The 26,982-nt window shown below is 43.3% G+C and overlaps 1 protein-coding gene across 1 annotated transcript in view; it reads left to right on the forward strand.

Annotated features, from left to right (window-relative positions):
* The window catches only part of ramp3 (Receptor activity-modifying protein 3), a 42,743-nt gene extending 36,960 nt beyond the window's left edge, over positions 1–5,783 (forward strand). Inside the window, 1 exon segment of the mRNA NM_001141893.1 lies at positions 4,927–5,783. Within this exon segment, the coding sequence (NP_001135365.1) occupies positions 4,927–5,182 (256 nt within the window). The 3' untranslated portion in view covers positions 5,183–5,783.
* The last annotated feature ends 21,199 nt before the right edge of the window (positions 5,784–26,982 follow it).

Below are 26,982 nucleotides of genomic sequence, written 5' to 3' on the forward strand. Positions count from 1 at the left end.
CAGAGACTGAATGCCATTGCCAGGTACGGTGCCATCCCCTCCTAATGAATATTAACACAGGGACATTATCATCAGCAGGCCTGGTCTGTCTTCCAACTAACAGATGCTCCAAGGTCATCAGTGCATGTTAGAGTGGCCTTAAATGGCATCCTGGCAGCCATTTACAAACGCAATGAGAATTTACTTTCTGTGTGATTTAGTAAAACATTTAATGAAGTCAGTACAGAACCAGTCAGAGAGGACAGATGGGGACAGCAGTTGGAAATAAAATAAATGTATCACTTGAAGAGAACAGTTCCCCCCCATGCCCCAGGTCGATCTCCTGGGCTAAAACATTGGCCTAAACAACCATAATCCAAAACAATCTTGCAATAATCCATCTAAAATGTGAGTGATAAAGTCTGTCCTCTCCTCCACCAAGTATCCCTCTCTAAACATGTCGTTTTTTTTCTCGTTTTTTTTTCTTTTCGTTTAAGGGCAAATGCAGACTATGATAAATCTTTCAGCAGCATAGATTCTTCTGCCAACCTGATTGACTCTACACAATCAGACATAATTCTGTTTGGTTATGTTTTTTACAAGCTGGACTCAACACTTCAAAACAGGGTCTCATTTGAAACAAACACTTTATCAAGGCTTTCTACAGTAGAACATGCATAAAGACTTCATCGATTTCTGAAGCATCTTTCTAGACCTTACAAAGAGGATATTATATGGCTTCAGCAAAGAATATCTTCACTTTCCAATATTTTTCACTTACCCTGTATCAGGGATCAAGGTAAGACCCAGATGCAGACTGTTGAAGTAACAATGTTTATTATAGCAACAGGGGCAGACAACAGCAGGCCAAGGCAGGCAACAACAGGTTAAGGCACACTAGATGAACTGGCAATGGACAAACAGAGAACACAGGTATAAATACACAGGGGATAATGGGGAAGATGGGCGACACCTGCAGGGGGGTGGAGACAATCACAAGGACAGGCGAAACAGATCAGGGTGTGACACCCTGAAAGTATTCTATGTGGCCAGGGGAGACTGTGCTCCACGGTTCAGATGTATTTCAAAAGCCACTGCTAATTTAAACTGACCCAAAAGGCTTTAATGTCATTTTTTCAAGAATATTTGTCCAGGCAATGTTTGGCAGTGAATTTACATTTACATTTACATTTAAGTCATTTAACAGACGCTCTTATCCAGAGCGACTTACAAATTGGTGCATTCACCTTACGATATCCAGTGGAACAACCACTTTACAATAGTGCATCTAAATTTTATAGGGGGGGGTTAGAAGGATTACTTTATCCTATCCTAGGTATTCCTTAAAGAGGTGGGGTTTCAGGTGACTCCGGAAGGTGATGATTGACTCCGCTGTCCTGGCGTCGTGAGGGAGCTTGTTCCACCATAGGGGTGCCAGAGCAGCGAACAGTTTTGACTGGGCTGAGCGGGAACTGTGCTTCCGCAGAGGTAGGGGGGCCAGCAGGCCAGAGGTGGATGAACGCAGTGCCCTTGTTTGGGTGTAGGGCCTGATCAGAGCCTGAAGGTACGGAGGTGCCGTTCCCCTCACAGCTCCGTAGGCAAGCACCATGGTCTTGTAGCGGATGCGAGCTTCAACTGGAAGCCAGTGGAGAGAGCGGAGGAGCGGGGTGACGTGAGAGAACTTGGGAAGGTTGAACACCAGACGGGCTGCGGCGTTCTGGATGAGTTGTAGGGGTTTAATGGCACAGGCAGGGAGCCCAGCCAACAGCGAGTTGCAGTAATCCAGACGGGAGATGACAAGTGCCTGGATTAGGACCTGCGCCGCTTCCTGTGTGAGGCAGGGTCGTACTCTGCGAATGTTGTAGAGCATGAACCTACAGGATCAGGTCACCGTGATGTTAGTGGAGAATGACAGGGTGTTGTCCAGGGTCACGCCAAGGTTCTTGGAGTTGTCAACCGTGTTGGCGAGATCATGGAACGGGCAGTCCTTCCCCGGGAGGAAGAGCAGCTCCGTCTTGCCGAGGTTCAGCTTGAGGTGGTGATCCGTCATCCACACTGATATGTCTGCCAGACATGCAGAGATGCGATTCGCCACCTGGTTATCAGAAGGGGGAAAGGAGAAGATTAATTGTGTGTCGTCTGCATAGCAATGATAGGAGAGACCATGTGAGGATATGACAGAGCCAAGTGACTTGGTGTATAGCGAGAATAGGAGAGGGCCTAGAACAGAGCCCTGGGGGACACCAGTGGTGAGAGCACGTGGTGCGGAGACAGATTCTCGCCACGCCACCTGGTAGGAGCGACCTGTCAGGTAGGACGCAATCCAAGCGTGGGCCGCGCCGGAGATGCCCAACTCGGAGAGGGTGGAGAGGAGGATCTGATGGTTCACAGTATTGAAGGCAGCAGATATTACATGCCAACAATTTGACATGTAATGTTGGCATTGAGGGTTGGTTTTGTTCTGGCATTGCGAGTAGGAAGCTTTGAACGTGTTCGCTTTCCTTACAGGAGAAATACATCTGAATCTGAATAACCGTCTCCTTAGCTCTTCTCTTGCACCAAATGTAAAGGGCTGCTGGAAATACTGTTATAGATCACTTTATATAATCGGAACCTTTTTAGTTTCTGAACAGAACATAGTTGACTAACCTACAGTATAGCCTATCTTAGAAATATAACTTTGCGCTGCCCTTCACTGATCATGCACTTCATAGCTTATAGCCTATAGGCTATGGATAATTTGATTGAGACCACACTAAATAGCCTATAGGCACACTTGATATTGCGCGCTCAGCTGAGAATTAGAGATGAGGGGCGGCCTCAGGCACACATTGATATATAGCCTAATAAGCAACAAATTCTGAGAAATATAGAAATGCAATCAATTACAAATGGCATGACCCTCCCCTGGAATAGACTGAAATTGAAAAAGCATGAAACTTCCCCATTTTCCTCCAGGTAAGCATCCTGTACATTTCGATCCATCCCTTAATAAGTTGCCTCTTGAATGCTCCTTGTGGATGGAAAAACTACATTCTTTCAAAATGTGACCCTTGTCAGGCTCCCGAGTGGCACAACAGTCTAAGGCACTGCATCTCAGTGCTAGAGGCTTCACTACAGACCCTGGTTCAATTCCAGGCTGTATCACAACCGGCCGTGATTGGAGTCCCATAGGGCGGCGCACAATTGGCCCAGCGTTGTCCGGGTTAGAGTTTGGCCGGGGTAGGCCGTCATTGTAAGTAAGAATTTGTTCTTAACTGACTTGTCTACTTAAATAAAGGTTAAATAAATACAAATAAAATAGTTACGAAAGAGTCAACATCAGCTTTTATAAGAATTCATTGGTCCTTCTAATGATAGGTAAGATTTTGCCGGTTTTAAATGATAAAAGACAACACAGCACACAGCCTCAAATTCTTGGTAAACATAAATCCTAATTTCACATATTCCATCACTTTTCAGTCTGTGGTCAATGTGTTTTACCATAGTTTTTTTTACAATAATATCCAAGCCAAAAAGCTATTCCAGAGTTACCATACAACCAATCCATTGACTTTACAGCAACCTTCCTTATCTCGGCAATCAGGTAGCTTATGTCCATATGGAGACACAATTTATACGCTTGATCGAGGCTCATTCGATTTGCAGCACTTAGGTGGAGGTCTTCTGAAAGCAATGACGGGTTTGGCTGACGTCAAACCACACTGCTAGTGTGAAAGGCATTGGAGGGGAAACTGAAGATAAATATAGAACTAACCACTTGTCTTGACTAGTTTCATCGAACAGGGGCTGATATGTTCTGTTTTGCTAGGTGAGCATCATGGCTGGGACCCCATGTCACCTAGATGGCTATTATCTCGGCTCTAATCACCCATTTAGCTCCTAAACGTGTACTATACCAAGCCTTGAAAGTGCAGCTCATTTGTGTCATGTTTATGTTCTAATGGGTTGCTTTTAGTGCACTTTGTAAGACACACAGAAATTGACCCTAATGAGGCAGCCTGGGTACAACTAGTAGCTAATGAAGTAAACAATGAGGAGGACACACACATCTGGCCACAGGGTCTGTGTCACTAGTTTCCTAGGCATATGGCTACTCCATAATTTTCCACAGTGAAATAAACACATTTGTCCTATTTAAACAGAAAGTTACAAGGGCTTTATAACATATTCTTAAAGGCTTCATAAGCACTACATAGATTCTTCACAAATCATCTATCGGCTTGTGTCATACTCTATAAAGGAGGGCATACTTATGGGTATATGACGTAGTGGACTATGTCTCATGTATCTAAGTAGTGCTTATGAAGGCTTTATGAATGCTCTATATGTTGTTGTTCATTTAAAGTGGGACCAGCCTATTTGTCTGTTGACTAGATTGATGTAACGATCACGTGAGACCACAAACCAGTCTCTGTTAGAGTATTATGAAACAAGATGCAGGACTTTAGCCTCTATCTATCTATAGAGAGAGAGAGAACTTTTTTTGCAGAGTAAGAATTTGAGGGATAAACCCTCCCTATTTCTCAGTTTAGACACATCCTACCTAAGTAGCTGAGCGGATGGTAAAGGCTATACTGCTAAACAGACCCCTTAACTCTTCTTATCCCCTGAAATAGACAATAAATGTTGAGATACAGAGAACATGATTTTCAGTCTAATCCATGGCCCCAGATTCCCCTCACTCTGCCTTCTGATTGGCTAATCACTTTGTGTTCCTCTGCCCTCTGATCGGCTAAACAGTTTGTGTTCCTCTGCCCTTTGGACCAGGGATTGGCCAACCACCATCCTGGAGAGCTACTGGGAGGGCAAGCTTTTGTTCCAGCTCTGCCTTAACACACCTGAATCTACTAATCAGCTGCTCATAGGCTGTTAGAGCAAGATTGGAACAAAAGCCTGTATGCCCAGTTTTTTTTAACCCTTTGTGTTCCTCTGCTCTCTCCGCAGTGAGTACCACCTTTTCTCGCTGTGCACGGAGACCAACGCCGAGCGCATCAACTGCTACTGGCCCAACCCGCTGGTGGAGAGCTACATCATCCGGATCCACAAGCACTTCTTCTCCAACTGCACCCTGGAGAGGGTGATCCTGGTGGACCCGCCGGATGACACACTCACCATCCTCATCCTCATCCCTGTCTTCCTCACCCTGGCCATGATCGCGCTGGTGGTGTGGTGCAGCAAGCGCAGCGACATCCTGGCTTAGAATGTCGGTTGGTTTGGTTCCCATGTGACTGTCCAGCATGTCCAGAGACCCATAAACGTCTTTATTGAACCCTAGATGAGGAATTGGGTTAGGGAAGACAGGTAGGGAACCTACGGAGGGAACTTTTGTTTGTTCATTGTGTCATTTCAGGATTATGGTGGATTGAAGGGATTAAAAGAAGCCACTTAACGCCTTTGAAGGAGATGCATCCAAACTCCATTTTTCGAGCTCGGGACTGTCCAAGGCCTTTTGATAGATATACTGTACCCAAGGACCCAAGACACATACGAGACATTTATGATTGTTGATACTTGGTATGAAATGGGACTGAGGCCCAGGGACTGCTTAAATATCATAATTTATAAGACATGGTTAAACTTTTAAATATATTCTCATGAAGAAGTCTTCTCAATAGGAGAACATAGACAAGCTGAGACCTGAATATGTACAGTACTTTTCTGTACCAGTGCCGTCTACTGTATAGAAACTACATTTTGATCCCGTATCGCCGCCATGCTTTCTGTACAGTACTGTTTCTTCTTCACGCTTCCTCATCTGTTCTTATGTGCTGTCACTATCGGGTCAAGCTGCACAGACGGATAAAAAAAAGAGAAAAAAAAGGATTTTACCCTAACCCTGATTTAATTTTGCCCAAACCTTAACCACATCCCTAACGTTATGCCTAACCCAAAGCTTAAATTCAAACAAAAAAGCATATTTTCATGTTCATACATGTTTGTGATATAGGGAATTGAGTGTGAACAAGCCCTATATGTGTACCTTATAATAGAGCAGTTGTTCTCTTGCAGTGTTTGTGGGGCGCCGGCGAGCACACACTGAATCTACCTTCATTATTTCTCATGTCTCTGGGTTGTCGTGGCAATACTTCAGAAGTTGTTATCACTGATTGCACTGCTTATTTGGTGTAACATCAGCAGGAATTCTGCTCACGCTAATTTGTATTTAATTCTGCTGTTTAATCGTTCCGGGGAGGTGTGGGAGGTAGGAACGTAAATCACTGTCAAGATTAGGGAATCATTTTGAGATAATTTCATTTTGCCAGATGTAAACTTTTGGTATTGAAGAGCTATTAGATCATTTACTGTACTGCTATTTAATGTTTTAATTAAATGACTTAGAATAAGTCCCTGCTTTGGTTATTAATCAACATGTCCATGGTGAAATGTTCTGCCTCTTTCTGCCCTCTGCCTTTCCAAACAATTCCTACCTCTACAAATTGCATTCATCTTTGAGATGTAGTACATGTCTTTACCGGTCCGAAGCAAAACTCCTATGCAACTCTGAAAATGTATTAGTAAGGTTTCTAGAGGTCATAACAAAATAATATTGTTTTGACATTTCAAGTGTAAACATAGTTAAACGCGATCAATTCCGCTTAAAACTACACTATACAGTGCCGTCAGAAAGTATTCAGACACCTTGACTTTTTCCACATTTTGTTAAGTTACAGCCTTATTCTAAAATTTTATAAATCCTTTTTTCCCCTCATCAATCTACACACAATCCCCATAATGACAAACCAAAAACAGGTTTTTATATTTTTTTCCCCAAAAATAAAATAAAAATAACCATGAAATATTACATTTACATACGTATTCAGACCCTTTACTTAGTACTTTGCTGAAGCACCTTTGGCAGCGATTACAGCATCGAGTGATGCAGTTCCTTAGACTGCTGTGCCACTTGGGCGCCCAAAGCTATTTTCAGGTTTCTCCAGAGACGTTAGATCGGGTTCAAGTCCAGGCTCTGGCTTTGCCACTCAAGGACATTCAGAAACTTGTCGCTAAGCCACTTCTGCATTGTCTTGGCTGTGTGCTTAGGGTCGTTGTCCTGTTGGAAGGTGAACATTCGCCACAGTCTAAGGTCCTGAGAGCTCTGAGCTGGTTTTCATGAAGGATCTCTCTGTACTTTGCTCTGTTCATCTTTGCCTCAATCCTGAATAGTCTCCCAGTCCCTGCTGCTGAAAAACATTCCCAGAGCATGATGCTGCCACCACCATGCTTCACCGTAGGGATGATGCCAGGTTTCCTCCACATGTGACGTTTGCCATTCAGGCCAAAGAGGTCAATCTTGGTTTCATCAGACCAGAAAACCTTGTTTCTCATGGTCAAAGAGTCTTTAGGTGCCTTTTACTGCGGAGTGGCTTCCGTCCAACCACTACCATAAAGGCCTGATTGGTGGAGGGCTGCAGAGATTGTGGTCCTTCTGGAAGGTTCTCCCATCTCCACCGAGGAACTCTAGAGCTCTGTCAGAGTGACCATCGGGTCTTTGGTCACCTCCCTGACCAAGTACCTTCTCCCCCGATTGCTCAGTTTAGGAAGAGTCTTGGTGATTCCACATTTCTTCCATTTAAGAATGATGGAGGCCACTGTGTTCTTGGGGACCTTCAATCCTGCAGAAATTGTTTGATACCCTTCTCCAGATCTGTGCCTCAACACAATCCTGTCTCCGAGCTCTACAAACAATTCCTTTGACCTCATTACTTGGTTTTTGCTCTGGTATCCACTGTCAACTGTGGGATCTTACAGGTGTGTGCCTTTCAAAATCATGTCCAATCAATTGAATTTACCACAGGTGGACTCCAATCAAGTTTTAGAAACATCTCAATGATGATTAATGGAAACAGGATGCACCTGAGCTCCATTTCGAGTCTCATAGCAAAAGGTATACTTAAATTTTTTTTTTTTACTAAATTCGCAAAATTAAAAAAGGAATGCAAAACTATTTTTGCTTTGTCATTATGAGTTATTGTGTGTAGATGGCTGAGGAACTTTTTTTTATTTAATCCATTTTAGAATAAGGCTAATGTAAAAAAAAATGGGAAAAAGTAAGGGGATCTGAATACTTCCCATAGACACTGTATATACAAAAGTATGTAGACACCCCTTCAAATGAGTGGATTTGGCTATTTCAGCCACACCCGTTGCTGACAGAGTATACAATTGAGCACACAGTCATGCAATCTACATAGACAAACATTGGCAGTAGAATGGCCTTACTGAAGAGCTCACTGACTTTCACAGTGGCACCGTCATAAGATGCCACCTTTCCAACAAGTCAGTTCCTCAAATTTCTGCCCTGCTAGAGCCAGTAAGTGCCATAAGTGCTGTTGTGAAGTGAAAACGTCTAGGAGCAACAACGGCTCAGCTGTAAAATGGCAGGCCACACAAGCTCACAGAACGAGACCGCCGAGTGCTGAAGTGAGTAAAAATCATCTCTCCTCGGTTGCAACACTCAATACCCAGATCTAAACTATCTCTGGAAGCAACGTCAGTACAAGAACTGTTCGTCGGGAGCTTCATGAAATGGGTTGCCATGGCCGAGTAGCCGCACACAAGCCTAAGATCACCATGTGCAATGCCAAGCATCGGCTGGAGTGGTGTAAAGCTCGCCGCCATTGGACTCTGGAGCAGTGGAAACGTGTTCTCTGGAGTGATGAATCACGCTTCACCATCTGGCAGTCCGACAGACGAATCTGGGTTTGGCGGATGCCAGGAGAACGCTACCTGCCCCAATGCATAGTGCGAACCGTAAAGTTTGGAGGAGGAGGAATAATGTTCTGGGGCTGTTTTTCATGGTTTGGGCTAGTCCCCTTTGTTCAAGTGAAGGGAAATCGTAACGCTATAGCGTTCAATGACATTCTAGACCACTGGTTCCCAAACTTTTTATAGTCCCGTACCCCTTCAAACACCAGGGCACCAGGATCAACGCACTCTCAAATGTTGTTTTTTGCCATCATTGTAAGCCTGCCACACACACACACTACACGATACATTTATTCAACATAAGAATGAGTGTGAGTTTTTTGGGAAGTGACAAAGAGCTCTTATAGGAACAGGGCACAAATAATAATATAATAATAATAATCAATAATTTTGCTCTTTATTTAGCCATCTTACATATAAAACCTTATTTGTTCATCACAAATTGTGAATAACTCACCACAGGCTAATGAGAAGGGTTTGCTTGAAAGGATGCACATAATTCTTCAATGTTGTGTTGTATTGGAGAGAGTCTCAGTCTTATATCATTTTCCATACACAGTCTGTGCCTGTATTTAGTTTTTATGCTAGTGAGGGCTGAGAATCTACTCTCACATAGGTATGTGGTTGAAAAGGCCATCAGTGTCTTAACACTGTGATTTGCCAAGGCAGGAGCGCAGCACTCTCCAGAAATCTGTCAGTGGCTTCTGATTAAATACAATTTTCACAGAACCGCTTGTTGCAATATCTTGTTCAGATATCGGACTGGAGGCAGGGCATGAAAGGGATAACGAATCTAGTTGTTTGTGTCATCCGTTTCAGGAAAGTACCTGCGTAATTGTGCACCCAACTCACTCAGGTGCTTCGCTATATCACATTTGACATTGTCCGTAAGCTTGAGTTCATTTGCACACAAAAAATTATACAATGATGGAAAGACCTGTGTGTTGTCCTTGTTAATGCAGACAGAGAAGAGCTCCAACTTCTTAATCATAGCCTCAATTTTGTCCCACACATTGAATATAGTTGCAGAGAGTCTCTGTAATCCTAGATTCAGATCATTCAGGCGAGAAAAAACATCACCCAGATAGGCCAGTCGTGTGAGAAACTCGTCATCATGAAAGCGGTCAGACGTGAAAATGATGGTCAGTAAAGAAAACTTTAAGCTCGTCTCTCAATTAAAAAAAATGTGCCAATACTTTGCCCCTTGATAACCAGTGTATTTCTGTATGTTGTAAAAGAGTTACGTGGTCACTGCCCATATCATTGCATAATGCAGAAAATACACGAGAGTTCACGGGCCCCTAAGTTAACCATTTTCACTGTAGTGTCCAAAACGTATTTCAAGCTGTCAGGCATTCCCTTGGCAGCAAGAGCCTCTCGGTGGATGCTGCAGTGTACCTAAGTGGCATCGGGAGCAACTGCTTGCACGTGCGTTACCACTCCACTATGTCTCCCTGTTATGGCTTTTGCGCTATCAGTACAGATACCAACACATCTTGACCACCAAAGTCCATTTAATGTCACAAAGCTGTCCAGTACTTAAAAAATATCCTCTCCTGTTGTCCTGGTTTCCAGTGATTTGCAGAAGAGGATGTCTTCCTTAATTGACTCCCCATAAACGTAACAGACATATACCAGGAGCTGTGCCAGGCCCGCCACGTCTGTTGACTCATCCAGCTGTAACGCATAGAATTCACTGGCTTGTATGCGAAGCAGTAATTGTTTCAAAACATCTCCTGCCATGTCACTGATGCATCGTGAAACAGTGTTGTTTGATGAAGTCATTATCTGTATAGTTTTTTGTCCTTTTCCCCCAGCATTGTCCCAGCCATATCCGCGGCAGCAGGAAGAATTAAGTCCTCCACAATAGTATGGGGCTTGCCTGTCCTAGCCACTCGGTAGCTCACCATATAAGACGTTTCTAGCCCCTCCTTATTAATGGTATCTGTTGCTTTTATACGTCTTACTACTCGAAAGTCGTCTTAATTCTCGCTCAAAACGCTCCCGTGGCTTATTTTTCAAATTGGCGTGTTTGCGCAAGAGTGAAGGTTTCATCGAGTTGTGATATAGTACTGTGGCACTGTGGCTGAGGAAAGGCACTACTTCCAATATAAGTGAACCCCAAATCAATGTAGTTCTCATCATATTTGTGCCTCTTCCATGGTCCAACATCCCTGTCTGTTGTTTGGTGCTTTCCCGGGTAAGGGGGTGGTAGCTCTTTCGGCTGCATCAGATTCACAGCTGTCAGTGTCCATGCTAGCTGGGCTAACAACAAACGTAGAATTACTGATGCTAGCATTGGATGTGCTCGTGGAAGCAGGACAACTTGTGTTGTTGACAGGTGCAGGTGTAGTACTGCTGGTAGTAGCAGCACTACATGTTTTATTTTAAATTTAACTAGGCAAGTCAGTTAAGAACAAATTCTTATTTATAATGACTGCCTACCCCGGCCAAATCCGGACGACGCTGGGCCAATTGTGCGCAACCCTATGGGACTCCCAATCACGGCCGGATGTGATGCAGCCTGGATTCAAACCAGGGACTGCAGTGACGCCTCTTGAACTGAGATGCAGTGCCACTCATGAGCCCAGTTGAGCTGATATGTGTGTCTCAATGGACGCGTGCCTTACTTTTTTTTAACCATTTATCCATTTTCGAGCAAACGGAATGAGCAGCAGCTATGTTTGGCTACATATGGACCATTAGTGGAATTCCCGCGAGAGAGTAACTGTTAATGTGATTGGATGTTAATTATTTGACTAGACTATCTGTATTTGACATTGTGTTGTTATTTCGCTGAACACTAGATGGTATCATTTTATTTTTGGCAGTGAAATGAGGCTACTAAGGCAAGTAAAAAACCCAAATGTATAGCCCCATTGGAAAATCTGAATGGACTGGCATTGCGCGTACCCCTGACCTCAACCCCATAGAAAACCTTGGGGATGAATTGGAATGCCGACTGCGAGCCAGGCCAAATCGCCGAACATCAGTGTCTGACCTCAGTAATGCTCTTGTGGCTGAATGGAAGCAAGTCCCTGTAGCAATGTTCCAACATCTAGTGGAAAGCCTTCCCAGAAGAGTGGAGGCTGTTATAGCAGCAAAGGGTGGACCAATTCCCATGATTCTGGAGTAAGATGTTTGACGAACAAGTGTCCACATACACTACATAACTAAAAGTATGTTGTTCTGAAAATGAGGTTAATTTCAAGGTAAAACTCAACATTGTTGATTGATACAGTCCCATATGGGCATTGATACTAACTAGGCCTTATGAATGAGTTCATATTCCTCTGTGTAAATCAGTAAAGACAAAACAGAGTCACTTTCGAAAATTGGGAGCATTTCCCATTATTATGAAATGAAAACAAACGTATGAAAAGACAAGAGAATTGATGTTGACAATCTGACTCTGCTCTGATCATCAAGATGGCAAACGGAGTGATATACAATGAGAAGTGATTACTGTTAGCACTTTTTTTGGATAAACAAAGAAGAGCAAGACAACGGGCATTATTTACACTACAAGAAACAGCTCGGCATTGTATTAAGGATTTAAAACACAAACAAAAAGACAATAGTTCATTCTGAGAAGCCGTCTTGCATTATGCCCTCAAGGATGACTTCCCAGTGCCTCCGCAGCACAAAAGTTGGACCGCAGGAAGGATATAAAATTGTTTCCCAGAGTAGGCAAAGAATTAAAGGAAATGGGCTGGCTATGATTTTAACCAAAAGAGGTACAGGAACTGCGAAGAGTGCCATACTTCCCCATACATGCATTGTTATGACTGGGTCTGCCAACGGCACTGTTCAGCTCAGAGAGTTTACCGGTCTCCAGCAACACCCCCCCCCCCCCCACACACACACACAGAGAGAGGGAAAGAGAGAGAGAGAGAGTGAACCATAGGGAGGAAGAGAGCCCAAAAGCTGCCAAATGCAGGAAAATATGCATGTGTGTGCGTGTGCTTAAGTTCCCTATTCCCACGGAGTCCCCATAACGTTCAAAACTCCCTGAGTCCTCCAACAGACTCTGTCACAACAGTGAGGCCTTGCTTCTCGGTCTCTTTCTCTCCCTTCACCCGAACCACTGAGGTGCTCCCCTTTCCCACACTACACGTGCTCCAGTGCACATGACCTAAACAGGATATCCCCTCCCCTCACTCCTATCTCAGCCGCTCACCCTCACCCATCCTTCTGCAGCACCCCAGGAGGACTGTAGTATTTAATCTGTCACTGATAAGTAGGCTACAGATACTAACATGGCTTACAAAGCTCCAAATCATCCTCAGAGACATACTGGCCAGTCCACAGGAAGTCTCCAGAGCTCATTTCATAACAACATTCATGAGCCATTTTTGGGGGGGTTGGTTTGTTACCACAGCTCGCCTTGGTAGGCAGCTGGGCATATTCTTGGGGATTTTGCAATGACTTGCTTCATTTTGTGATTGCGTTCCTAATGGCATTGTGTAGTGATTGAAAAGTTCTGACGTTTGAGTTACGGAGCTTTTCCTCCTTGATGATTTATATATACACTGCTCAAAAAAATAAAGGGAACACTTAAACAACACATCCTAGATCTGAATGAAAGAAGTAATCTTATTAAATACTTTTTTCTTTACATAGTTGAATGTGGTGACAACAAAATCACACAAAAAATAATCAATGGAAATCCAATTTATCAACCCATGGAGTTCTGGATTTGGAGTCACACTCAAAATTAAAGTGGAAAACCACACTACAGGCTGATCCAACTTTGATGTAATGTCCTTAAAACAAGTCAAAATGAGGCTCAGTAGTGTGTGTGGCCTCCACGTGCCTGTATGACCTCCCTACAACGCCTGGGCATGCTCCTGATGAGGTGGCGGATGGTCTCCTGAGGGATCTCCTCCCAGACCTGGACTAAAGCATCCGCCAACTCCTGGACAGTCTGTGGTGCAACGTGGCGTTTGTGGATGGAGCTAGACATGATGTCCCAGATGTGCTCAATTGGATTCAGGTCTGGGGAACGGGCGGGCCAGTCCATAGCATCAATGCCTTCCTCTTGCAGGATCTGCTGACACACTCCAGCCACATGAGGTCCAGCATTGTCTTGCATTAGGAGGAACCCAGGGCCAACCGCACCAGCATATGGTCTCACACGGGGTCCGAGGATCTCATCTCGGTACCTAATGGCAGTCAGGCTACCTCTGGCGAGCACATGGAGGGCTGTGCGGCCCCCCAAAGAAATGCCACCCCACACCATGACTGACCCACAGCCAAACCGGTCATGCTGGAGGATGTTGCAGGCAGCAGAACGTTCTCCACGGCGTCTCCAGACTCTGTCACGTCTGTCACGTGCTCAGTGTGAACCTGCTTTCATCTGTGAAGAGCACAGGGCGCCAGTGGCGAATTTGCCAATCGTGGTGTTCTCTGGCAAATGCCAAACGTCCTGCACGGTGTTGGGCTGTAAGCACAACCCCCACCTGTGGACGTCGGGCCCTCATACCACCGTCATGGAGTCTGTTTCTGACCGTTTGAGCAGACACATGCACATTTGTGGCCTGCTGGAGGTCATTTTGCAGGGCTCTGGCAGTGCTTCTCCTGCTCCTCCTTGCACAAAGGCGGAGGTAGCGATCCTGCTGCTGGGTTGTTACCCTCCTATGGCCTCCTCCACGTCTCCTGATGTACTGGCCTGTCTCCTGGTAGCACCTCCATGCTCTTGACACTACGCTGACAGATACAGCAAACCTTCTTGCCACAGCTCGCATTGATGCGCCATCCTGAATGAGCTGCACTACCTGAGCCACTTGTGTGGGTTGTAGACTCCGTCTCATGCTACCACTAGAGTGAAAGCACTGCCAGCATTCAAAAGTGACCAAAACATCAGCCAGGAATTATAGGAACTGAGAAGTGGTCTGTGGCCACCACCTGCAGAACCACTCCTTTATTGGGGGTGTCTTGCTTATTGCCTATAATTTCCACCTGTTGTCTATTCCATTTGCACAACAGCATGTGACATTTATTGTCAATCAGTGTTGCTTCCTAAGTGGACAGTTTGATTTCACAGAAGTGTGATTGACTTGGAGTTATATTGTGTTGTTTAAGTGTTCCCTTTATTTTTTTGAGCAGTGTATATATATACACACACACACACACACACACACACACACACACACACACACACACACACACACACACTCACGTGATTGTGGGAGTATTTACAGAATTTATTGAGTGTGAAATCCTCCTCCAGGACAAGGCTCTCAATGATTTATGCAATTCATTTCAACAGTACTGGATTGTAGTCTCCGGATTGCTTTCATCACTATCAAACCTTACATGAAATTTGCCCTCATGCCATGCAATCACTTTAATTTAATATACCTACATAGATCTCAGAAAAAAATGACTCAACTGCATATAAAATTATGACAAATGTAGATAACGTGATGATTCAATTGGGTAGTGAGAGAAAAACTGGCCTAATATCATGAGTTACTAGTATAGTTTACTTATTTCATGTAGCTGCATGGAATATTGTATGTGGCCAACTTGTGACCAACTGTGGTGTACATTTGTATTTTCGGCGTTTCAATCCAAGTAGCCCACAAAAGGGGCGAGATTCAAATGAGCGTTTTCTAAAAGCAGAATGTCTTCGAGCACTAATGTTACCACCCTGTTTATCCAGCCTGTCCCACATTTCTGCGTGTGAGTTCACACTGAAGCTAAGCCCACGTTAATTTTTACTAGCATGGACACAGAGAAAACAGCTTTCCTTAACAGGTCACACTGCAGATTTGATATTTGGTGTTGTGGTAGAAGGTGCAGAAGCTTGTATGCACTGTGATCTGTGAAAGATGAATGTAGTCAGGTGTTATTGCAAAATGTGTGCAGCTGTGACATTTGATCGTTTTTCTCTTGTGTAGGGCTATTTTTTATTTTATTTAACTAGGCAAGTCAGTTAAGAACAAATTCTTATTTACAATGACAGCCTACCCCAGCCAACCCCGGCCAAACCTGGACAACGCGAGGCCAATTGTGCGCCGCTCTATGGGACTCCCAATCACGACCGGATGTGATACAGCCTGGAACTGAACCAGGGACTGTAGTGATGCCTCTTGCACTGAGATGCAGTGCCTTAGACCACTGTGACACTCGGGAGCCCCAAAGACAGAAGCAGTAGAGGTGCGTGGGTAATATCACTGAGGAAGCCAAGCCATGCCAGTAAAAAAGCCATATTACAACCTATGTTGTGATAATTGCATTGTTTGCTCTATAACCTATTCGTTCATACGCCACCGTGAAGTACAATAAGGCTGTGACGACAACAACAAGACAAGTCACACACACACACTTTTGTTTCATCACAAAACAAGAGAGCAACATCTATCCGGTGAAGTCCACAAAGCAAATAATGCATGTAACAAACAGTTATATGACCTGCAGCATGGTCAAGCAAGTTAATGTTTTAGACAGTTTACTAAACAACTACTGATTTAGAACCATGGAGTTACTGCAAGTCAGCACAAAGACAACAGGAGCACTGCCTCCACTATTCCAGCACCATTTACACTTAAACATTTAAACATCATCAAATCAACTATATATGCTAAGTTTAATACACTGAAAACAAACTTAAAGATACCAAAAACAATTTAGTCCAATCAATGTTGCCTAATATCATGTGGTTGTCCATGGTAAAGATTTCCATTTGTGTGTGCGTAAGTAAGTTTACTCACCCTATTTGTAGACAAGTAGAACACCATTGCCATCCTTCTCTCATTCATGTTGGCAAAATGGTCTGTGGAACTGTCATACAGCACGCTTTTAGTTTTTGTTGTCATAGGCTAGCAAGCATTTTATCTAGGTAGCCTAACTTCCTCTCATGTACAACAATGAACCAGCTAAGTTAGCTAGCCAGTTAACGTGAGCCTACTAGGCTAGATCTAGGCTACATATTGAACTTCAATCATCTCAGGCCAGTGGCACAATATAATGCATTCGTAAAGTATTCAGACCCCTTGATTTTTTCCACATTTTGTTACGTTACAGCCTTATTCTAAAATGAATTACATCATTTTTTCCCCTTTGGAAATGTATTAAAAATAAAAAGCTGAAATATGACATTTACATAAGTATTCAGACCCTTTACTCAGTACTTTGTTGAAGCACTTTTGGCTTTGGGTCATCATCCTGTTGGAAGGTGAACCTTTGCCCCAGTCTGAGGTCCTGAGCACTCTGGAGCAGGTTTTCATCAAAGATCTCTCTGTACTTTGCTCCGTTCATCTTTCCCTCGATCCTGACTAGTCTCCCAGTCCCTGCTGCTGAAAAACATCCCCACAGCATGATGCTGCCACTTTTACGCTTCACCGTAGGGATGGTGCTAGGTTACCTCCAGACGCGACACTTGGCATTCAGACCAAAGAGGTAAATCTTGGTTTCATCAGACCAGAGAATCTTGTTTCTCACTGTGTGAGTCTTTAGGTGCCAAACTCCAAGCGGGCTGCCATATGCCTTTCACTTAGGAGTGGCTTCCCTTTGGCCACTCTACCATAAAGGCCTGATTGGTGGAGTGCTGCAGATATTGTTGTTCTTCTGGAAGGTTCTCCCATCTCCACAGAGAAACTCTGGAGCACAGCAGGCAGTACCAGTGCATCAAGTCTGACACCAACAGGTTCCTGAACATCTTCTATCCGCAAGTCATGCGACTACGAAATAGCTAACTATATAAATAGCTAACAAAATGGCTATACGGACTCTGAGTTGACCCTTGTATTTTATTTTTACACTGTCTCGATGCACACTCATAGGGCCCTACACACTCACTACATCATTTGCTCACACAAAATATGCACATACATTTATACTGACTCTACACACATGCACTCACATACAATCATCATATATGCTGCAGCTACTCCGTTTATCATATATCCTGATGCCTAGTCACCTTACCTCTGTACATATCTACCTTATTTATTGTGTGTTTATTTTGGGTGTTAAACATAGTCCCACTTAGCACAAACCAGATGGGATGGCGTTGATTTACGCCATCCCATCTGGTTTGTGCTTAGTGGGACTATCATTTGTTTTCAACAGAACAATGACCCAAACACACCTCCAGGCTGTGCAAGGGCTATTTGACCAAGAAGGAGAGTGATGGAGTGCTGCATCAGATGACCTGACCTCTACCTTTACCCGACCTCAACCCAATTGAGATGGTTTGGGATGAGTAGGACCGCAGAGTGAAGGAAAAGCAGCCAACAAGTGCTCAGCATATGTGGAAACTCCTTCAAGACTGTTGGAAAAGCATTCCTCATGAAGCTGGTTGAGAGAATGCCAAAAGTGTGGAAAGCTGTCAAGGCAAAGGGTGGCTACTTTGAAAAATATAAAATGTATTTTGATTTGTTTAACACTTTGATTCCATATGTGATATTTCATAGTTTTGATGTATTCACTATTATTCTACAATGTAGAAAATAGTAAAAATAAAAACCCTTGAGTAAGTGTGTCCAAACTTTTGACTGGTATTGTATGTCCTAAAGCACAAATACACGCAAATAATACATTATCTAATGAAATTGCTTTGGAAGGGGCACCAGTCTTTTGGATGTCCTCTCTCCCCATTCTGTTTGCACTGGCAATTGAATCTCTTACAGAAAGAAAATTCTATGCCCCATTGCTAAAAATAATTTAAGAATACTCAAAAAATCTTAGGATTTAAAATTAACATGGGGAAAAAAATGAAATGAAGGCAATATTTATTTTATTTAACCTTTATTTAACAAATGTTCTGACTTTATACAATGCACTCAGAGAGGCAATATGACAAATAAAAATAACTCACAAGCTACAACAATCCTTTAAGTGGACCACAAAAAAATAAAAAAACTTCATTTAACCTATATTTAGCTAGGCAAGTCAGTTAAGAACAAATTCTTATTTACAAAAGGCCTCCTGACGGGATGGGGGCTGGGATAAAACAAACAACAAAAAACACACATCCCGACAAGAGACAACACAACACTACATAAAGAGAGACCTAAGACAACAACATAGCAAGGCAGCAACACATGACAACACAGTATGGTAGCAACACAACATGACAACAACATGGTAGCAACACAACATGGTAGCAGCACAACATGGTAGCATCACAAAACATTGTACAAACATTATTGGTCACAGACAACAGCACAACGGGCAAGAAGGTAGAGACAACAATACATCACGCAAAGCAGCCATGGCTGTCAGTAAGAGTGTCCATGATTGAGTCTTTGAATGGAGAGATTGAGATAAAACTGTCCAGTTTGAGTGTTTGTTGCAGCTCGTTCCAGTCGCTAGCTGCAGCGAACTGAAAAGAGGAGCGACCCAGGGATGTGTGTGCTTTGGGGACCTTTAACAGAACGTGACTGTCAGAATGGGTGTTGTATGTGGAGGATGAGGGCTGCAGTAGATATCTCAGATACAGTAGGGGGGAGTGAGGCCTAAGAGGGTTTTATAAATAAGCATCAACCAGTGGGTATTGCGATGGGTATACAGAGATGACCAGTTTACAGAGGAGTATAGAGTGCAGTGATGTGTCCTATAAGGAACATTGGTGGCAAATCTTATGGCCGAATGGTAAAGAACATCAAGCCGCTCGAGAGCACCCTTACCTGCCGATCTGTAAAATACATCTCCGTAATCTAGCATGGGTAGGATGGTCATCTGAATCAGGGTTAGTTTGGCAGCTGGGGTGAAAGAGGAGTGATTACAATAGAGGAAACCAAGTCTAGAGTTAACTTTAGCCTGCAGCTTAGATATGTGCTAAGAGAAGGACAGTGTACCGTCTAGCCAAACTCCCAAGTAGTTGCATGAGGTGACTACCTCAAGCTCTAAACCCTCAGAGGCAGTAATCACACCTCCGGGGAGAGGGGCATTCTTCTTACCAAACCACATGACCTTTGTTTTGGAGGTGTTCAGAACAAGGTTAAAGGAAGATAAAGCTTGTTGGACACTAAGAAAGCTTTGTTGTAGAGCATATTTATCACAAAATCCAGGGAGGGGCCAGCTGAGTATAAGACTGTATAATCTGCATATAAATGGATGAGAGAGCTTCCTTATGCCTGAGCTATGTTGATTATGTAAATTGAAAAGACCGTGGGGCCTAGGATCGAGCCTTGGTGACAGGTAGTGGCTGAGACAGCAGATGTTCTGACTTTATACACTGCACTCTTTGAGAGAGGTAGTTAGCAAACCAGGCCAAAGACCCCTCAGAGACACCAATACTCCTTAGCCGGCCCACAAGAATGGAATGATCTACCGTATCAAAAGCTTTGGCCAAGTCAATAAAAATAGCAGTACAACATTGCTTAGAATCAAGGGCAATGGTGACATCATTGAGGACCTTTAAGGTTGCAGTGACACATCCATAACCTGAGCGGAAACCAGATTGCATACCAGAGAGAATACTATAGACATCAAGAAAGCCAGTCAGTTGATTATTGTAACAAGTTTTTCCCAAAACGTTTGATAAACAGTCCAAAATAAAAATAGGCCTAAAAGCTAAGATCAGCTTGATCTCCCATTTAACTTCTTTGGGATAGGGGGCAGTATTTTCACGGCCGGATAAAAAAACGTACCCGATTTAATCTGGTTACTACTCCTGCCCAGAAACTAGAATATGCATATAATTAGTAGATTTGGATAGAAAGCACTCTAACGTTTCTAAAACTGTTTGAATGGTGTCTGTGAGTATAACATAACTCATGGCAGGCCAAAACCTGAGAAGATTCCATACAGGAAATGCCCTGTCTGACAATTTGTTGTCCTTCTGTTGCATCTCTATCGAAAATACAGCATCTGTGCTGTAACGTGACATTTTCTAAGGCTTCCATTGGCTCTCTAAAGCCGCCAGAAAGTGGAATGGGGTGTCTGCTGTCTCTGGGCGAAGAACAGCAGCAGAATCTGTGAGTGGTCAGCTTGGGGACAGTGACACTGGAGATGCGCGTTCACGAGACTACTCAATGTTTTTCTTTCAGCCTTTGAATGAATACAACGTTTTTGGAGCTTATCATAGGGGTTCAATCCTTTTTGGTTCAAAATATCCTTCTTGGCCATATCCAAATAATTTTCCTCTGTTTGTCTGATATTTTCAGGACCCTGTAATTGCTGTTTAAGTCTATCTAACTCTTGTTTTATTTGCCATCACACTTGGTGTTCAACCCCCATGTCTGGCAGCAATAAGGCTGGTGATGAAGGACACGGCTATACTTAGTAAAGCTAGAAGAAAACCCCCAGACTGTTGTATGCTATGTCTTTTCTTTTGAAGACTGGCCCTTTTATTGGCAAAGAGTTTGATCACGGTCTTTTGTCTCTTTAATTTTTTAATTGGGTCAGGGTGAGTGGAATGCAGCCTTTGAGAAGATTCAAAGCACTCTCACATAGGGATAATAGGAGATCTGAAGAACAGTGACCCAAGATGGCCTTCCGTTCTTTAGCGGTAGCCCCAACTAGGCTTCTCAAGAGCTGCAGGTTTTTTTTTAAATGCAGAGACATAGCGGTTACTTTTTAGGAATGGAAGCCACCGGCCACTCCCAACGGAACAAGCCGGTTCGGAGCCTCAGGTGTTCTGGAGTATTTGATTTTAAATCCACGATTAAATAAGAAAATGGCGCTTTGGTAGCGTCCTCATAGCTCTCCATAAAGTAGGATTTCCTTCCAGGGTACATCTGCTGAGCTAGAGTGTTTATTTATAGTTTGTCTCTAGGGTTTTTGAACAAAACCATGTAATTGGCGTTCAAACTAATGGTACTAATGGTACTAATTGTACGGCTATTTTTACCTTGGTGAAACACATTCTGCACCAAGTAAAGCATGGACAGGTTTCTACCGGTATGATGAGTATATTGGGTAAAAGCTTATGCAATTTCAGGATGTTCGCTACCTGCAAATAGCATATCATCCAAAACCAACAGATTGTTTTTATGAGGAGGTAAAAGTTCACCATCAGACAGGGATGCGGGTATTCCTTCAATAAACTTGATTTTTATTTTCTTCAACAGCTCATCATACAAAGGTTGATAACATGAATAACACCACACAATATTGTCAGGTTTCTGAGATAATACATGTTCAGAATTCTCTAAAATACTTTTTACAAAACAAGTTTTTCCGCTATTGGATGGGCCTGCGATTAAGGCCGAAAATGGTAGTTGCAACCTGGGGTCAAAATCTTCTACAGCAGCCATTATATCTTATGCTTTAAGACACACGGGGCTTGTAACATAAGTCAGTGGCCAAAGGGCAAGGTAAAAGCCATCTCTTGTCATAGACTCCTGGAATATTTTAGTAAGTGGAGCATTCCTTAGATGGAAGCCCTTTTTATCTCTAACAATCTATTTGTAGGAGCTCAAAATCTCCAAGTCACTATTTCGGTTGTTTATGAACACCTCGACCAATTTTGTGACTGATTCCAAGTTTATATGCGGGTCATTTTCATAGTTTTGAGTCACGTCTTTGGTTTTCAACACCACGTGATTGTCTTTAGTCCTAAAAGAATAGCTTTTGGACCACAGGAGGACCACTCTGTGATATGGTCACCATCTTCGAGTTCACTCGTTAAACCACCCATATAGTTGCTAAGTGGGGGGTTCCAATCACCCGGTTTGCTTACATAGACCACAGAGTCTGTGTCGTGGTAAAGAACCCTCCTCTGCAATTGCGCCATGAGGTTGTATAGTTCAAGTCGACCATAGGCCGTGGTAAATGCTGCAAGAAACACATTTAAATTACCCGGGGGTAGAACCCACTTCTTGTTACGTCTCCATTGCACCAGGGCAATGTCTTGACTCAAGAATGAAAAATGTGAAATTTCGTATTGGTCCGAAAAAACAAATTCCAAAAATTCTTCGGGTCTTTAATGATCGACGTTGTTAGCATATTGCTTCTCTGGGAAAGCTTGCCCCAAAGCGAGTTTAAGTACAATATCGACAGATTTCTTTTGGTTTTGTTGACCTCTATTCTGTCAGTGTCAAGAAGTATGCCTTCTCTGTCGTGATAGTCCTGAATGTACTTGTCTTTGCTCTCTTGATCTGTGACCGATGCAGGATAGCCTGAAGCCATTTGCTTGCATCTCAAGAAGGTCTTGATGTACTCTTTAAAAAGAGTGTCTGATTTCCTGGAAAAATTCCACACGATACCCCTTCTCTAGAGCCTTAGAGAATTCAACTGTGACCCATACACCTGTCAGGGCTCTTTCTTGATCTGAATGATGACAAGGCTTTTCCTGGTTGTTGTTTTCACTGCAGGTGCGACAAAGGGGAAAGAAATGTTTTCCGTGAGGTCTCTTGTAAGGCAACACTGGCAGAAACAAACCCCTAGAAGGGTAGACAGTTGCTTTGATCAGACGAAAATAGTTTTGGGGTAAGTCAAAGTCACGGTGAATAATTTCAGGATGCCCCATAGGATAGCATGAGGAACTCATTACAGGAGGATAAAGGGATGTAAAATCTACATGTCCTATTGTCTCGTCGGGTTCTGCTACATACCGCAATGTCAAAGCATTGGTACGGCCTCCATACAAGGCCTGTCGTGGTTCCAAGGGTTCTGGTGTGTCAAAGCTGGAAAGGAAAGCTCGAACATGAGGATCAGACGTTTTGAGTTCGGTCCACTCATGCTCCCACATCACATTCACTTTCAACCCGTAAGTAGCCTGTAAAGATTCCAATTTGTCTTGGAACTCTTGGTACATTTCCCCAAAAGTCTTTTGGGTTAGGACACACATGGCCTTGGGCACAAAGCAAGATTTACTACGGTGGAAGAAACAACCGTTGTACTCAAACACGGTCTCAACACCGTCAATCTGTGTGTATCCATCTACGTGATAAGGCCCAAACGCCTTCTCACCCCTATTCAAAGCATGTTGAATAAAAATGTTTTTATCCTGGGCCAAGTTCTCCAACCATTGAATGGACCCACTAGAGTATGACTTGAATTGGAGTTGGTAGTTGTCAGGCGATGGAATAGCTATAGATGCTGGAGGTAAAAAGTGTGTACGATAGGTTTTCATGCATGCCGATGCAATAGTTGTACAACTCCAGGGGTCAATGCCGGCAGCTTTGATTACCTCTTCTCTGAATCTGAGGCATCCTTCACGAAGTATAACCACATCGTTGTTACAGTATGACTCCATCTCTTTGTGGAAATCAAAGGTGCTATGGCATACTGTCTCATACCATGTCATGAATCTCTCACGCTCTTTGGGAGACATTTGATCACACCCGTACATTTCGGGGCTGGGATAAGATCCAATATAATGTAGATTCTCCTCAGATGTGAAGAAATGAGGAAACCACCCTTTCACAGAGTTTTCAAAACCCAAGGCCTCAGGCATTTGAGCCAATCTCATGGGTAAGAAACTTAAACTGTCAATGTATCTCTGGTTGAAGGCGAGGTCTACAAAACACAAGATTTTACTACCTTGAGCTATGACACTGGGTGCAACTGTTATAGTCAGTTGCACCCAGTGTCATAGCTGTTATATCTGGAGTATTTCTCCTGTCTTATCCGGTGTCCTGTGTGAATTTAAGTATGCTCTCTCTAATTCTCTCTTTCTCTCTTTCTTTCTCTCTCTCGGAGGACCTGAGCCCTAGGACCATGCCTCAGGACTACCTGGCATGATGACTCCTTGCTGTCCCCAGTCCACCTGGCCGTGCTGCCGCTCCAGTTTCAACTGTTCTGTCAGCGGCTATGGAACCCTGACCTGTTCACCGGACGTGCTACCTGTCCCAGACCTGCTGTTTTCAACTCTCTAGAGACAGCAGGAGCGATAGAGATACTCTCAATGATCGGCTATGAAAAGCCAACTGACATTTACTCTTGAGGTGCTGACTTGTTGCACCCTCGACAACTACTGTGATTATTATTATTTGACCATGCTGGTCATTTATGAACATTTGAACATCTTGGCCATGTTCTGTTATAATCTCCACCCGGCACAGCCAGAAGAGGACTGGCCACCCCTCATAGCCTGGTTCCTCTCTAGGTTTCTTCCTAGGTTTTGGCCTTTCGAGGGAGTTTTTCCTAGCCACCATGCTTCTACACCTGCATTGCTTGCTGTTTGGGGTTTTAGGCTGGGTTTCTGTACAGCACTTTGAGATATCAGCTGATGTAAGAAGGCCTATATAAATACATTTGATTTGATTTGATTTTTTGTATCAGAGGGTTCAAAAGAAGATAGGAGTCATAGGCTCTAGAATTGTGAGCTATAAACATGAAGTTTCTGTGCTGGGGTTTTCTGAAGTGTTTTAGAAAGAGTAGTGCACAATTGGTCCCCTCTGGCGACCACTTTTCACCCTTGAAAGTAATGGAAGACACAAAAATAAGCAAATGAACCCCTGATTGCTGATTAGTCTCAAAATCATAAAACATATTTCTCTGAATGTTCATCTTCAGCCAAGGGCTGAATATAAAACTCGTGTGGCACTTCTTGAACCTCTTCAGTGTCTCTGCTTTTCAAAGGCCATTTACAGATTGGGCAATGTATGATTCCACACAAATGAGGTTTCGGGCTGTCTATTTTAAGGTTGTAATTACAATGGCATTTTGGACATTTCTTGTTAATGTCACAACTGCCTACAGATTTACATGTCTTGGGGTGCCATGTTTCAGTTTTGTGTTTTTCGTTGCAGTAGGCCGAATGACATGTGCGTTGACAATCCGCACATGGTGTTAGTTTTAAAGGTTGCATCGGACATGTTTCATCCAGACATACTGAACAGTTATAATGACAAGAGTGCCCCCCCTTTCGGGTGTAGCTTGTATGACATGATGGACACACATATGGCGCTCCTAAAAATGCTGTGATGTTGGCAATAGCATAATAATGGGCGTTTTGCACATAAAAGTACAGAATCTGAGGATGAGGTTGTGGGTTGTTCTGGAATTTCAAGAGAGCTGCATTAGCTCTACTGTTGTACAAAACCACAATCTTGATGTTCAGAAAATGTTCAAATTTGACTATGTCAGAGAAAGTCACAGCATCCTGTATACCTAGACCCACGGCATTTTGAAGCTCCCGAGCCTTTTGTAAAGCCTCTAGATCAGTACATCCAGGGTTGAGTAAATGTGCTAGGCCTATTGCAAAGCATAACTGATTCACAGGATTGTGAACGTTTATGAGATATGCCCTTTTATTGCTTATGATTTCTGATTGCATGAGACTATCAAGTTTCCTTCTCTGACCCCCTCCACCTAGGGGTCCTATCAGCTATGATGGATAAATTAGATTGAACAAGTCATTCCAGCAGGGCTATAAATTGTTCAAGATCTGCTGCACCATTGGGTAAAACAAGAGATACAGTGTTTTGCATGCTATCTCCACAAATTTCAAGCTGTTAGACATCACGAGGTTCGGCAAAATCTGTTGCCCTGTCTAACAGTTCGTTCAGAGTATCCAATATCATCACATAAAAAACTGCATAATCAAGGTTCTGATTCAGCCATGTGAAATTTGTAACGCCCTGGCCATAGAGAGGGGTTTTTGTTCTTTATTTTGGTTAGGCCAGGGTGTTACATTGGGTGGGCGTTCTATGTTCCTTTTTCTATGTTTTTGTATTTCTTTGTTTTGGGCCGTGTGTGGCTCCCAATCAGGCACAGCTGAAGCTCGTTGTTGCTGATTGAGAGTCACACGTAAGGAGCATGTTTTCCTTTGGGTTTTGTGGGTAATTGTTTCTGTTTTGAGTATTTTCCTAACAGGACTGTTTGCTGTCGTTTCTTGTTCATTTTTGTAGTGTTCTCTTGTTTTCGTATTAAATTTCAAGATGAACACTAACTCCGCTGCACCTTGGTCTCTCTCTTACGACAGCCCTAACAAAATTAAACAACTGTAGAATCCCTGTAATGCTGAATTTATTTCGGTACACAACCCGAACACTTCTATCAAGACCATCGCCCCTCTGATTTATTATTATAACAGGTTTTCATCTGTCGGCCCTGCCTCATTTATTTGATTAATTAAGTATATGAGTTCGGCTGGGATCTATGATAACAGGTTTTCATCTATCGGAATTATGGGAGATGTCGCCCCGGTCTCATTGATTTGGTTAATTAGGGATAGGAGTTCTTCTGGGATCTGCGATAACTGTTAAGGGTGTGTACTGGAGGCGAAGTCAGGTGCAGGAGAGCAGAGTGTAGTTAACAAGCGCACTTTTTATTCCGGTCCAAACGAAAGCACATAAGTACATATAACGTGCCCAAAACACGGAATATAAACAAAAGTCTTGCGCGTAACAAGAGGTGGCTTGTTGCCCTCCTACGGCCTCCTCCACGTCT

This window comes from Salmo salar, chromosome ssa19, assembly GCF_905237065.1.
Source record: "Salmo salar chromosome ssa19, Ssal_v3.1, whole genome shotgun sequence".
In the NCBI taxonomy this organism is placed as follows: Eukaryota; Metazoa; Chordata; class Actinopteri; order Salmoniformes; family Salmonidae; genus Salmo; species Salmo salar.